The sequence below is a fragment of the Ambystoma mexicanum genome, chromosome 2p, assembly GCF_040938575.1.
Source record: "Ambystoma mexicanum isolate Mex_15411 chromosome 2p, UKY_AmexF1_1, whole genome shotgun sequence".
Classification (NCBI taxonomy): Eukaryota; Metazoa; Chordata; class Amphibia; order Caudata; family Ambystomatidae; genus Ambystoma; species Ambystoma mexicanum.
The window spans coordinates 382,258,078-382,272,869 of record NC_090923.1 but is presented as its reverse complement, the minus strand read 5'-3'; the positions used below and the strand labels follow the sequence as shown (position 1 = coordinate 382,272,869).

At 43.3% G+C, this 14,792-nt stretch overlaps 1 protein-coding gene across 2 annotated transcripts in view; it reads left to right on the top strand.

Annotated features, from left to right (window-relative positions):
* PTPRG (protein tyrosine phosphatase receptor type G) overlaps positions 1–14,792 on the top strand; it is a 1,528,043-nt gene that overhangs the window by 722,648 nt on the left and 790,603 nt on the right. For both annotated transcript variants that reach the window (XM_069643751.1, XM_069643750.1), the window contains exon 6: positions 2,071–2,137. In XM_069643751.1, coding sequence (XP_069499852.1) covers positions 2,071–2,137 — 67 coding nt within the window. The remainder of the gene's footprint in view (positions 1–2,070; positions 2,138–14,792) is intronic.

Sequence of the window (14,792 nt, the reverse complement as noted above, 5' to 3'; positions counted from 1 at the left end):
ACTTGCACATTGTAATTATAAAATATTACTTGAATTTGTCAAATCTTAAGTGCTGCAGTCCCACAAGTTGCACTCTCCAGGCTCCCGTTCTGGTACAGTAATCCTGGGAAATTGTTCCTTCAATGTTAATGCTCTGCTCACCTTTTGGCCCACCATTGATGGGAGTTGAAAAGAAAGTCTGGTCATCTGTGACCTATGTTTGGTTTAAGTCTGAGTGCACAACATGTTTACAAACTTCATCCAGTAGCTCTTCCATCTGAAATTAGTACCTGGCAAGGGGGCTTGTGGTGGCCTCACAGCCAATGGGGGGGGGCTCTGAATGCAGGCATTACCACATGGTATTCTCACTGCTCTGAGCCTCCTCAGCACCGGTGGTCGCCATCTCCCCTCACTTGGGAATCAGGAAGGTATTCTCCCAAACCCACTCCCTGCCCCTCCCCCATCACAGAGTTCCCTAACAACTTACCTTCTTTTTGGCCCATTTCGAGGGCGGACGAGCTGGGAACACTTCAGTCCCCAGCGCGTCCGCTCCCAATGTATGACAGGCCATCATGGAAAGGAAGAAGGGACTATGTGTAGTCCCTTCTCCCGCTGGCCATTTTGTTGGTTTACTTTTTCCCCATGGCCGACATGGAAAGGGAAAATGGACTTTTTTTCCCCCTTCCCTGGCGGAAGGGTAAACAAAGTGCATTTAGTACCCCGGTCTAACGGGCTGGGGTACTAATGGCAGTAAGCCCCGAAACTGCAGCCCAGTAATGGGCCGCAGTCTCGGGACTTATTGCCCATATAATACATGTGGTCTTCCTCACGTCCTGATATATCCATTCAGAAAAACATGTAGATGAAAAGTAAGCTGTGGTAGACGTCTGTTCTATGTAATGTGCTCGTCAGTGGATTATAATTTTATTCTAAATCCAATTCTAGTCATCGAGGGAAAGTTAGTGTTTTCACGATGTGAGGGGCCAATAGTATTTTGATGGGACACTGGTGCAATGGGGAGGGGGGGGATGTTCAGGCTTGTGCAGTCCCTCAAACCTGTGCATGGAGGCATAGAACAATATCTCTTATGTAATTTCATGCTACTCGCAATTCGCGAGAAAGCAATCCTTTATTTCAGAAGCAAGTCTATCCAACCACCATTGGTTCCCTCTTAGGGTGACTTTACATTAACATATGTGCTCTAGCACACATGTAAACTTAAACCTCTTATATATCACGCTTGAGACACATGGGGTGGATTTACTAAGCTAAAAAAAAGAAAGTAAAACTTTTTTGGAGTACGTTTTACCTGCCCTGTTTTTTTTTTTAGATTAGTAAATCGGTCCAATGCATATATACGCGTGGGGCTGATCTACTAAGCTGAAACATAGTGCAAGTAAACCTTAGACCAAACAAAATGGCTTACGTTCTACTTACTAAATTTACTAAGCTAAAAGAAATAGTGTATCAAGTAACTTTTTTGGCTTAGAAAATCAGCCCCCTATATGTAATGGAAGCAGCTGATGTGCGCCACGGAATGATCGTCTTTTGTGCCTGAAAGTAGCTGCAGTGCCCAGTTTTTCTCGGCACCCCAAGTGATGCTAATTGAGCACGAAAATGACCACTGAGTGAGTTATGGGGTCAGACCCCGTGCCACGCCACGCCCCCCCAACGCAGGACTAGAGCCACTGTCTGATCAAAATCGCAGCTTTCATTTGCAGCGCAACTTGGCGTTCATGTGGCAATTTTGCTTTGGGTGTGTTCAAAAAAGAAATTGGAAATCCATTTTTTTTTCCTAAATTTCTTTTCTTTCCTCGACACTGGATTTCCTGTTAAAAAATAAATCATTGAATCATTTCATTTTCAGTGGAAGATTATGCTATTATTATTTTGTTAAAGAATGCATTTCATGTCTGCTGCACATTTCTTTGTTTATCACAACATAAATCTTCAATATTTCGCTAGCAGTCAGTGGGACTGAGTCGTTTGATAAATAACCTGCTTTTTTTCTCTCCATTTGGATGATTAAACTGAGACCACTCTGTCTGATGCCAGAAAAGATTTAACCAATCCTGTATCCTTTACATATAGGTCAGCCAGAGGGACAACCCGGCTCTGGATCCCATTATCCATGGTTTGAAGGGTGTCGTGCATCATGGTAAGTGAGCTACTTATGCTTCCTTTTCATAAAAAAGGATGCTGTCCTTATGGGGTGGGGGGTTCTTCAGGGGGTCTGAGACCACTCTGGGGGGCAGAGTGGCGGTCAGCCTTCAGAGGACACATTGAGATGTGCATTCTTCATCCCCTGATGTTGGAGGGCATTAAAGACGCTATTTGATTGGGGAAGATCAAGGCCATTTGTTACCTGAAAATGGGTTCACGTTAACAGTGAGCAATTGTTTTCTGTTTACTCGCTGCTTTATGATGCAAAAGTTATAAATCAAAACATGGTAGCATGCATCACCCATATTAACACGCCGCATGAGTTCTTCCGTTCCACTCCTGCTATTTATCTTGCGTGTGTTCTTGAAATAATCTTTTCTGAAGCTACCTACCTTCCTTAAAACACTGTATTGTATTTTTGTTTTATTTCTTTTGTTTAATCGGAGATCTTTAGTGAGAGAGATGAACTAGTTTGGAAAAGACACCTATTGATTTCGCCCTCAATTTCAATGCAGACAGAACTGAAGGCTCACTCTGTTTTAGACATGTACACACGTGTGAAAACACAACCACAACGCAGGGAATGTGCCTACTCCGAGATGACGTTGCTGGGAAAGGCATTGATGAATGCTGCCTCCTTGTTCACATCAATCTTTTTGTATAGCTTTAATTTATAGCGCCTGGAAGAGCCTTTAACTTTGCACACAGATTCCTACCCGTGAATAGCGTTCTTTTCAGAGTATTGTATTCTTTGAATCAATCTTCGTATTTTTTTAAAATTAAAGATGTATTGATCATGTGCTGTCTATACACCTGTCATGATTTTCTGCATTTTAAATTTCACGAAAGTAATACGTGCGTTAAACGCCTTATTAGATATGTCATGTTTCAATATTTAATACTGAAAATGTGCTAACCAACTCTTTATCTACGAAGGCCAGTGCAAGATGCTTCAGAAATGCGCAGTTTTCGTGTGTTTAAAAGATCGCCATCTTTCATGACTTTTCCGTGGTGTCTTAAGACATGCTCTGGAGCGCGGAGGACATGCTTTCTTTTCATCCCGACATCAAATTTAAAACCATCTGACAGGCCTGGATTAAAACAAATGGGATTTGTATTAATTGCTCTGCTCTCAGAGTCGTTTGCTATTGCGGCTGTGCTCATCAACGGAGCTAGTGGGAATCGGAAAATGAGGGTCTGAAGATATCCATCATAAAGACCTCCATTTTCAGAATCTTCCACCATATGCGCAAATGAGATTCCATTTTGTTAATACAATAGTAGAATTTGCCTCAAATTAATGTATGACAACGCTTAGGTTTCAATAGAAAAGCAAAACCCTTTTCTCACGTGTCGCAAGAATTGCTGTGGAGATCTGCAAGTGTTTGATGTTACACAGAAGAAACGCAATTGATCGGATTTGATGTTACTTGAATTGTAATTCTGATGATGGATCATTGATAAACTACACTGTTTATCCCACCTTCTAATGACTGACTTTCATATCCAATCTACTATGTGCACATTCTGTAGACTACATTAAAATCTTCAACCCATTCATCGTGATAATACAACGATCTACTGTGCAGCAAATCTCCCCCTTTTTGCATGATTATATTAAACTAAGTCTGCAACCTTCAAGCTCTAAATGTTTTGGTTACTACAATTTCCAACGGTCATTTCCAGAGGGATCTGTGTGAACGTGATTTAACTCTTTAGTTGTGGGGAAGGGGCGGGCCCAGGGAAGTGGATGGATAAGGAAGTGAAGAGGTGAGCACGGGGAGGACCTGGGTGGAAGCCCAGAGAATAAAGGAGTGTTCATCCATGTCTCCAGTCTGTGAGTCCTTGTTGAAAGGCGCTGTGTGGGGGAGGTAATTCAGAGTGGCTGGCTACCCAGCAGTGGTCGGTCCTGCTGGGAGACTCTCACCAGGATCTTAGTCCAAAACCTCTTCAGAGCCATAGCCCTTATCTAAGCAAGTCTCGTGTCTCGCCCACCTATTTTACTCTAGAGACACATTTCTGTGCCATATCATCGGCACACACATGCAGTGCATCACTTTTCTGCAATTAATCACTTCAGGTAGGGCATACATAGGGTGATATGAAAAGTACAACAGCATTGTATTTTTAATGCCATTCATTAGTGACTTGCAAGCACAGGCCCACAATCTGTCCTGTACTTGTGACACCAGTGAACAGCTGGCCTCGACAATACAATGTGTCACTTAGCTCTTATCTGGTTGTTATTCGTGAGAAAATTGCATTATATGTTGCTGTGCCAATCGGCACCACAAAGGAGGAAGCCTGTTCTGGCCCTTTTATGGGTCAGGGTTGGCACAGATTGGTGACCTTTCTATAATGCACTTTTTTCCCAAGATTAATTTCAAGACGAACCTTTTTCTGTTCACCCAAGTGAGCTCTCCTGCTGTAGTGCAGAGGATGGCAAGGACTGGTGCTGTGCCTTATAAGGACACAGCACACTGTCCTTCTACAATACTGCCTCTGTTCTCCAAAAGCCAAAACTAAAGATATATAATATCTGTCTTTGAAATTGCCTCAGATTTCAGATGTAGCTTGGAGGCTGGCCTGTGCCCCCCACCTACCCACTAGATGGTGCTACTGTTTGGTCACTCAGGGCGTTTGATTTCATCCTACCAAGGCACATCATGCCTTCGCAATCCTGCTTCTTTAGAAGCAACTTGTGTACAGAGAACTGGAAATACACACAGAGGGATCTTTTTAACTATTGAACTGAAAGGTATCTAGTTGAGTAAGATGCTTCAAAAGTAATCAGAGTGAACATATCTGTCCTTTTAGGAACGGCAAATAAAATTGTGAAGTGAGAATAAATAATAGCGCTCACCTGGTCGGCAGTTTTGGGCTAACAATTATGCAGACGTCTTGATTCTTTTTTGGTTCCTTAAGTACTTACGGTGTACATATTCACCGTAATTGACGTAGGATATAATGGAGGTCCAGCACTTGAGAGGTTAATGGCATATTCCATTTGTGATGAATCTAGCGATGGCATCTCTCCTTTCCCTAGTGAAATCTATCCCAATGTGGCCAGGGAAAGGCAGAAGCTACCTGATCCTGGCCCTGGGGGTGGCAATATGTGGGAGGACCACATGGGGGTGGGGGGGGTGTCAACCTTCACGGCAGTAGGAAGGCCTCGCCAGATGAGACATGGTATGCCCCTTTTCCCTTAAAGGATAACTGTAACCCTGAAATTCCCCACATCTCCATGACCTAATGTAGTGTTACAACAGAACGTCCAAAGCGTAAAAATGTGTATTATTTTAGTCATTCTTCTCAGTCCAGTGTTTGTTGATCTGCTTAAATTGGACCAGTTAGGTAACTCTAGCCTCTCGTTTGTCACAAAGCTACAAGATGAGGAGAAGGTTGTGACAAAGAAGAGTAGGGCTGACTTGCACGACACTCCCCGACCCCCTCTGTGGAAACACTGACAGAAGTCCTGTTTAATCCTTGCCTAACCAAAGTACTGAGACGAGAAAGAAGACAGGAGTGATAGATTACTAGAACCAGGAAGCCTACGCTGCATTCTAGTTGTTGCCAGTATCTACATAGTAGCAGGACGTTTAAATACCCCTCAGCTGTGCAAAGAGTCGAGAGAGAAGCACAGGGAGAGAGAAGCTGCTGAGTGAACCTCACTGCATGCATAGCTGGTCAAAAGCTGCAAAGCAAGCAGGGGACTGCCGGATGCTGAATAGCTGCTGGAAATGCTGTGCGGACGAGGCTGGTAAGTCAGATGTCTGCTGTAGTGAAATGGGGCAGCGTGAGGCTGTCAATTGCAGGAGGCCAGGTGAGAAGCAGAGAAGGGGCGGAATGCTGCACCTAGCCACCTGTGAGTCACAGCAACCGTAGGACAATGCAAAGAACAGCAGAGCAGCCAAAACAAATCGGTTATCCCAAAGGGGAAGAGTGGGACACCAGGGCGCTTCAGGGTGAATGCCACTCACTGTGGAGAAGGTTAAAGACTCTGTTGAAGCCCTGTGTCAAGTAATGAAAATGCTGAATGAGATGATGGAGGCTCATTTATCAAACTGATAAGAAAAGCATGGAAAAGGCTATTGCCTAGTGTGTACAGGTTTGAAAACTACCTACGCTGTAAATAACAGTTTGAATAGTCCTGGCAGTAGAGAAAACCAGGCACTGAGCGAGTTGGCAAGCTGCACCTATATATAAGTGGGGAATGTTGTGAAAGCAAGTCGGGAGACCCACACATGAGCTTGTTTAGTCCCGGCAGGAGAGTAAACCTGGCAGGTCTGAATGTGCAGTGAATATTGGAAAGGCCTGGCAGAAGAGTAAAGTAGGCCAAACTGAATGTGAAGTTGAATATTGAAGTCCTGGCAAGACAACGAGCCAGGCCAAAGAGAATGCTAGTGTGGTGACCTGCATTTTGTAGTGTGTGAAACCCAGGGGAAGGGATCCATACCCCCTGAGTGGAAAAGCTATGAAAGAACTGAAGGAGCTGTATTGCAAAAGATCTCTGAACCATGTTAATAAGTCAAGGGATGAGCAAAGAATCCTTGAGTGTGTGAAACTAGGGGAAGGGAAACATACGCCCTTCATTGGAAAGTTGCCTTTTTGCCAAGGAAAAGAACTGTGGTAGAGCACTGAAGAGAAGCTGAAAACTTGAGGGAAGGGAAGACCTTCCCCATCGTTCTGAGAGCTGTGAAACCTTGGAGAATTTGTACATGTATTTTATTTGCCTTTTATTAAGTGCCTTAAGCAAAAGCACTGAACATAAAACTGAAACACGGTGCAATAAAAGTGAATAACATAAGGAATGATAAGAAAAGTAGGAGGAATGATCAGGCATTGATTTGGACTTAAGCCAGTTCCTTTCCAGATGGCAAAGAAAACAGCGTATAGAATGAAGATGAGGGGGATATCCATGGTTGGGATGCTTTCTGGATGGGGTGAAAAAAGGACAGAGGATAGAGTTGGTCTAACGAGAAGGGAGATGAAGAAATGACAGAGGCAGCCTCATCGGCATTTAGAGCAGAGAAGGAAAGAGAAGAAGAGAGAGCAGACACACAAGGTGTTGAAAAGCGTGGGTTTGAAATTAAACCAATCGCGTCGAAAAAATGTTGATAGGGGTGAGAGAACAGGAGAACTTGGAGAGGTTGGGGGAAGTACTGATACTGAAGCAGATGGTGATCGGAAAGATAGGTAGGGCTAGCACAGGAGAAGCAGTGAAATTTGAGATGAAAATTAGATCAAGGGAAGAGCCAGACATGTGAGATGGAGAAGGGGCAGGAGAAAGTGAGACAAGAACTGAGAGAAAAGGAATGATAGATGTATTGAAGATAGATGGAGATTAAAGTCACCTAGTAGTACGATGGGAGTAGGGGTAGGCAAGAAGTGAGACAAAAGATTATCAATGTCTTCAAAAAGGGTGCCGACTTAGCCAGGGGGACGATACACAATGATAAATGAGATGGGAAAAGGCTTAGAGAAGATTTTATAGATCAATTCAAATGAACAATAAAATGGAATAGCATTAGGTAGGAGAAGAGATAAGAGCGTGAAGAACAAGTATGCCAGTGCCCTCTCCATGACTAGTGGCACAGGGGACATGGCCGAACAAAGTCAAAGATGTGGTTAAGGAGGCAGCAACAGTAGTATTGTGAGGCTGAATCCATGTTTTTTGTAATGCACAGAAAGTGAAGGTTTAGTCTTTGAAATAGGTCCAAAGCTGCGGCAGATTTGTTACAAAATGACATTATTCCAAAGTCCTAGGTTAGTACCAGCAGTGTTTGCAGAACCTGGGGGATAAATGAGATTATTGTTGATGCTCTTACAACAAAGTGAGGGTTTTCTGGAGGCATTAAGCTAAGAGCAGTCAGTCACAAGTAATGTTGCCCGCACCTTGATGGAAAAAAAGATTGATACCAAGAAATTAATTACCTGCGTGTGCTGGGGAAGCAGTGTTGAGGCAGGATGCCATAGTAGCAGGCAGAACGCGTCCTCACCGCCTACAGCTGCAGACAGCCAGGGGCAAATTAGCCCAACTACGCCTCTGCTTAGCCCAGGCTGGAGATTATGTAGCAGCAATCGGGATGAGATTGAGGCAGGAGGTGTGGCCTCAGGCATTGCTAGGCAACACTAGGACGCAAGTCACTACCAATGGAGGAGCAGGCAAAAGCAGAAAATGCAGCGGTTCAGTGGCCATGCAACGTATGTACTGGACAATGCCTTCTCTGCTCTCACAACCAAGGTGAAACCCGTGGTCCAGTAATGGCATCTTATATCCTCTGGGTGCACCATGGACCCTGCAGAGAGCCAGGGCCAACTTAGCCGGACTTTTAATCATTTGTGAACCTTTTGGAATTTTATATTGGAACAGTAAAGACTACAGATGTCCAGTTGAAATACGTTTTCCCTTTGCACTTTTTCTTAGGTTTAGCTTGTAAGGTTTAAGATATGAGTTTGGACACAGGAACGAGAACTCTTTATATTTTTTGACATTCGGACACTGGCATCCTTTAGTTTCTTTGTAGCAGGGCAACCCCTCCTATTGTTAGGATAAGATAGGTCTTTCTCCAACCCTACTTTTACTTTAATAAACGTTTATAACAACCACCCCAATGTCTGTGTCCAAGTCTTACTCCTGATTTGGTACACATTTCTCTAGTTTGTCAAAGCCCCACATGTGGTGTTTACTACTGTGAGAGGGGGCCGATCAGAACTTGTTGCTCCGCATACCAGATAATTACATTTTTGGTGCTCTATTACCATACCCCATATCCCCCACACCATTGGTTCCTTCCTCTATTTTGACTCCTGACAAATTCCCCCCCTCACCCGCTCCACAGCTTGGCTCATATCGCCCTCCCATCTTACTCAAATCTCTTTGACCAAATGCAGCTCACCTTGTTCTACTTGCTGTTAGGTTTCTCAAACTCTGTCCTGAGGTAATGGCTCCCCTACCCCGTTAACCTTTTCAATGAGTCTCAGTTAAGTGTTGGTCCATCTGACCTTTAAATCTGCTGTTGTCTCTCAGATTATCTTAAATTCGGTCTATCTGTGAATTCTGTTGGACCAATACAAGTGTTTAATGTCCCACCCCACAGAGAACAGATGGTGTACAACACAAAATTCGAAATGTATTTAAAATATTAAAGTAAACTTCAACTAATGTGGTCTCTGGCTTTGCACCAAGGAAATCACTACAAAATCTACACAATTATAGGCTCATCAATAATCAACCAACAATCTGCATTTTCCCTGCCCCATTTAGTTGTGAGACCGTGAATGTGCAGGCTGTGAGCTGGTCATTCAAATGTAGACAGTTGTCAGCATAAACTAGACACTCCCAAGTTTGAGTTTGGAAAATATTACTTTCAAAGTTCTTGCACTCGGCTCTGAAAATAGGTGTTGGTTCTTCTCGGAATAATCATGTTCAACTTTCAATGAGCATGTTAGTACTTTCAATCTGTGTGTGTGAAACTTTGAATACAGCTGCACACAGCTGTAAATACACGTGTGTGTATGTCTCTCTGTGTGCTCTGCTTTCAATCTATTTCTATAGAATTTTCCTTCAGCTCAAAAGGTTTGGGTTGGAGATGTAAAATGTAAAATATTAAAATCCTTTCCATGTTGCATTATGCATGGGTCTGTTTATGCATTCTGAGATAAGGGGCTGCAAGGGATTAACCCTTTTTCACTATTTTATAAGAATGGGATAAGTTCTCTGTGCTCATTTCGGTTTTTCACATACATATCTGGTGCAAGCAATAGTGGGTAGCATGTGTAATTCTATGCCATCATGAGCCAAGGATTCTATTTAGTGATTACTTTTTTTTAAAAAAGTCTGCATTTAAGTGCACCAAAGTTATAATTAGTTTTAAATATTGCGCCTCAAACCGAAATACATTGGCTTTAAGGAATTTACATGTCACATGTACTCAATGTAAATGGGAGATAGAGGGCACTATATGTAAACCTGCACCAGTATCTTTCTATTTCTCTTGGCTACCATCCTCTATTCCACAGGTTTTTATCCTAGACTGAGTATAGGGACAATTTGGAGTTCTAGCAGGGGATTTATTTTTTGTGTGGATTCTTGTCTTTGGAGAATCATCAGGTACTCCTCCCCTCTTCCCCCACACCACTGCAGTCTAGAACTACTGCCTCAGGGCAGCTGATTGTTTGGAACCCAATTTTCAAAATGTGCAAGGACTTCTCTCACTGGCCTGCCTACAAACCGGTCTCTACTTTCCCCAGCCACCTAATTGTTTCCAAGATCCTTTGTTTCATCTCCCCATATTACATCATCATCCAGTTTCTGTGAGGATGCATATTATATATTGTTCAACTCCTCCTGTGTCTTTTGGCAGAGGTTTGGTTTCTACCAGCTTTATGACACTAAAAGGGAGGGATGTTTCTACTCTTGATGGGATATTTCAATTGAATTTTTTTATATTTTTATATAACTTTGAAATTAAACGTGCAAGCTTAATAAAAACATTATAATCGGATTCTATATATCAGTGCACACGAACACATGCGTGAACTGTTGTGCTGTGATGACTAGAGGAGTCAATGGTTTTTCATAATTATCTCCCAATATATACATGGCAACCTAGTTAGAATTTTTACATGGTTTGGTTGATATAACATATTGCTCCAAAATGCTTTTTGTTTTGTTAATCTGTCCTTGCATCACTGTTATTTTTATTTTTAATGATTACATATTTGAGTTTTAATGGGCAACATGTATTTTTCTATCCAATCTGGAATTGAAGAAATGTTGCCTTAATCTTATAGAGCACACAATTTATACATCTCCTGCATACTTCTTTTTCATGATATCAGTGTTTGTCCATTCAGAATTTCTTTGGCTACTCAGAGATTAGTTAAAACGTCCATTCATATTCAGATAATGGAGTTTTATGAGCCCTATATTTTGACAACAGTGACTGGTCTCTTTGAAGCCCAGAGCCCAAGCCCCTTATATGCCATGCAACCGTGGGTTTATTGGACTGTCTCCTTAGAAATCACCTTCAACAGAATATATCGATGGTTCTGAGTGGGCTCATGTCTTGTAACATTGCATTGCTGAACTGATTCTTCTAGTGTGAGGTGAATTCTCAAATGTTTCAAATCCCTCAATGTGATTTCAAGTGCAATACATACAAAGTAAAATAAAATGGGAGATGACGTTTACATTATTTTATTTAAAATGAAACATGCACAATATGATCATTTATAAGACATGACCTGTTTGTAATACAAGTGGATTTATCTTATTCTTTTAAGCCCTAAAGGCATTTCCTTAGGCCTTCTGAATTTCATTTTGATATATGCACTCCAAAGTTTTGGACCTTGTCTTCACATGTTTAACATTAATTCAGGCCATAGTTCCCATTGTCTTTAAAGTATAAAATCAGACTTTTTAAATTATTGCAATCCAAATGTCACTTTCACACCATTAATATGCTGTTGGGCAAATCCACTAGTTCACAGCACGCCCACTTTTTATCTTGCCAATAAGCAAGAGGTGCAATCCAACAGGAAGCATAATTTTTCAAAGTGCACCCCTCACACTTTGGGAAATACTTTCCATCATCCTTTTATTTTAGGCCATTATCCTTTGCTGTAATGTTTTATTCATCACCTCCTTCACAAGAAGGCTTCAATTGACAAACCTGTGCTATTTAACCTCCATCATATCCCTCTTCCACAATTTCCGAAGACCATGCAAGAGTCCAGTTTTAAGATTTGCTTGACAAGTACGAACTTCTTCACCCACATCAGGCATGCCTTTACCGAGGTCTGGGAACAGAATTAGTTCTGTTTGCAGTAGTCTGCCATCACTACATACGACATTGGGAAAGCTGTAACCTTAGCCAATTTGTACCTCTCTACAGCCTTTGATAAGGTTGATCATAACATCTAGTTAATTCAACATTCTGCCGGAATCAGAGACTTCGCCTTTTACTTGCTTTATTTTCTTTCAGACTGCATTAGGGCTGCCTCACTCTCCTCACTTCCTTGATCAATCTGCTCCCTTTCAGTGTACACAAGGGCTCTTCGGTTCTCTCCTCCTGTTCAATATCTATTCCCAACCACTTAAATTACTCATATCGCATGGCTGTTTATTCTTTACTTATGCAGACACTAGTCCACTACTGGTTTACCTTATGAATCTTCAATAATATTGCACAACACCAAATGCTGCAGTAATGCGATTTAATGCCTTCCACAAAAGGTATTGTTACCATGCAAGGTGCCGTCGTTATATGGCAAATGCCTTAGAAATGCCACTTAATGCTTCATATGGAAAATATAGTCTGAAGCACAAACCCCTGCACTTGGCCAGGAATAAAATACTTGTGGTAACCATGAGCCTGATCTTTAATTTCCAAATACTCTATGGGACCTTGAACTCTAGGGTCTGAAAGAGCAGATAAGAAAAGGACCCCCAACAATGCCCACACCAGAGGTTTCAATTTTATTTGACTTCACAATGGCACATACACCTTGTGCTATTGTTACATTTACAGGAATCTATCATTTAGACAGGGTGCCCCAAAATACACATTTCTATAAAAGGGATTTGGGATTTTTAAATACCCAGCCTCTTGTTCAACCTCTGACAAATTGGCCTGTCGCTTGCTCCAAAGGCAATACTGACTCTGTCCTCACCAAGAAGAGTCCACATTCAACCCTGTGTCTTTGCGCCATCTAACAACTCGGCCGAACTCTTTAAAATCTTCAAGGAGCTGGCCAATCCTGTGGCTGTCTCTACCCCTCCTCTTGTCCCCCAGCCTCTATGCAATGCCCTTGCCTCTTACTTTATTTAAAAAACCCAGGACATCCTGTCCACCCTCTCCTCCCCTACCCCTCCCACCCGCTGTGTCTGTGCTTGCTGACCCTCCAACAACCCGCCCTCCCTCTTTCTCATCCTTTCCTTTTTTCCCCTGATGAGGTCGCTAGACAAGTCCGATCTATGAAAGCCTCGTCAAAACAGGTTCATCCCTGTTCGACTAAAACCATCTAGGACCACGATGATACCCGTGCTCCAGCCCTTGCTGATTTTTGCGACCTCTCCTTTGCGTCCCTCCCCTCTGAAGCGCTCCCTTGTACATCCTCTTCTCAAGAAACCCACAGCTGACACTTCTTGCCCAGCAAACTATTGCCCTATTTCCATTGGTCCCTTTCTGGGTAAACTCCTGGAAAAACTGTCCGTCTCTCAGTTTAACCTTCTTTCAGTTTCTGTAGACTCTCTCCATGACCACCAGTCTGACTTCAGAGCTGCCAGAAGCATGGAAACTGCTCTCCTGAACATCTGTGAAGATCTGCTCTCCAACCTTGATTCTAACATTCCCTCTGTCCCCATTGTACTCAATCTCTCTTCTGCCTTTGACATGGTCAAACAAATCACCCTGCTCAGCCGACTCCATGCTAACCTGGGTTTCACTAATCGGGTTCTGGCCTGGCTAACCTCTTTCCTCTCTGACCGACCATCCCATGTCCAACTTGGGTCCTTCCTTCCTATCCTCTATCTCCCTCTCTACCTGTGGTGTTCCCCAGGGGTCTAACCTCTTGCCCTGGCTTTTCAACCAATACCTGGCAACTCTCGCCCACTGCATTGCCATTTTCCGCTCAAATTTCCAGTGCTACACTGATGACACTAAACTCATTTTCAGGCTACCCTCGGCCACCTCTCTCCTTCTCTCATCTCTGATTGCCTAACTGCCATTCAAGTTGGTGTGCCGCCAATGATCTTTGTCTAAATGCCAACAAGATTGATATCCTCCACATCGGTACACCTTCACCATCCTTTCACCTTACTCTCTGGTCAGCCTCCATTGGCCCTCCTCCTACCCCTACCTGTGAGGCTAAGAACCTCAGTGTCATCTTTCACTCAACACTTTTCTGATCCTCCCACATCTGTCTCTAAAAAATCAAACATCTTGCTGCACCTCCACCGAGGTACTGTGCCTTTCCTCTCCTTCCCCCAGAAGCTCACTGTCTTCCAAACTCTGGTTCTCTCCAAGTTGGACCTCTTTAAAAATCTTCCAGCCTCTACTCTCTGCCCTTTACAACTTATCCAGAACAGGACTGCAAGGCTTGTCCTTGGCCTCAAGCCCTGGGATCGTATCTCTCCAGCCTTGAAATCCCTTCATTGGCTCCCAGTGGATGCAAAGATTAAATTCAAAACCCTCTGCATTGTCCACAAGGCTTTCTGGGGCCTGGGTCCAAAATGTCTTGAACTATCCTTCTGTAATTACCCCCCTTGCGAGCTATTCGTCCACTACCTCGAACTCTCTCAGGGTCAGTCATTTTTCAAAGAAACAAGCTGGGGGTAGGTCTTCGGCTGGGCCATCCCTTTGGAACAGCCTCCCTGCCACTCAAACTTGAGGAGAACCATCTCCGGTTTTGGAAGCGCCCCAAGACCTTCCTCTTTGCTTCTGCCTTGGCCCCCCCTTTCCCATGCTGAGCTGTTTCTCTCTAGGCACCGTGCACATGTCCATCCTCTATCCTCCGGGCCCAGGTACCTGCTCACCCTGCCACCTTCCTGCACTGCCTCCAGGCCACACCTTTCACTGGGGTCTGTATCTGTACCCATACAGTCCCCCACCCACTCTCTTCTTTCTGCACTTATCAGACATACC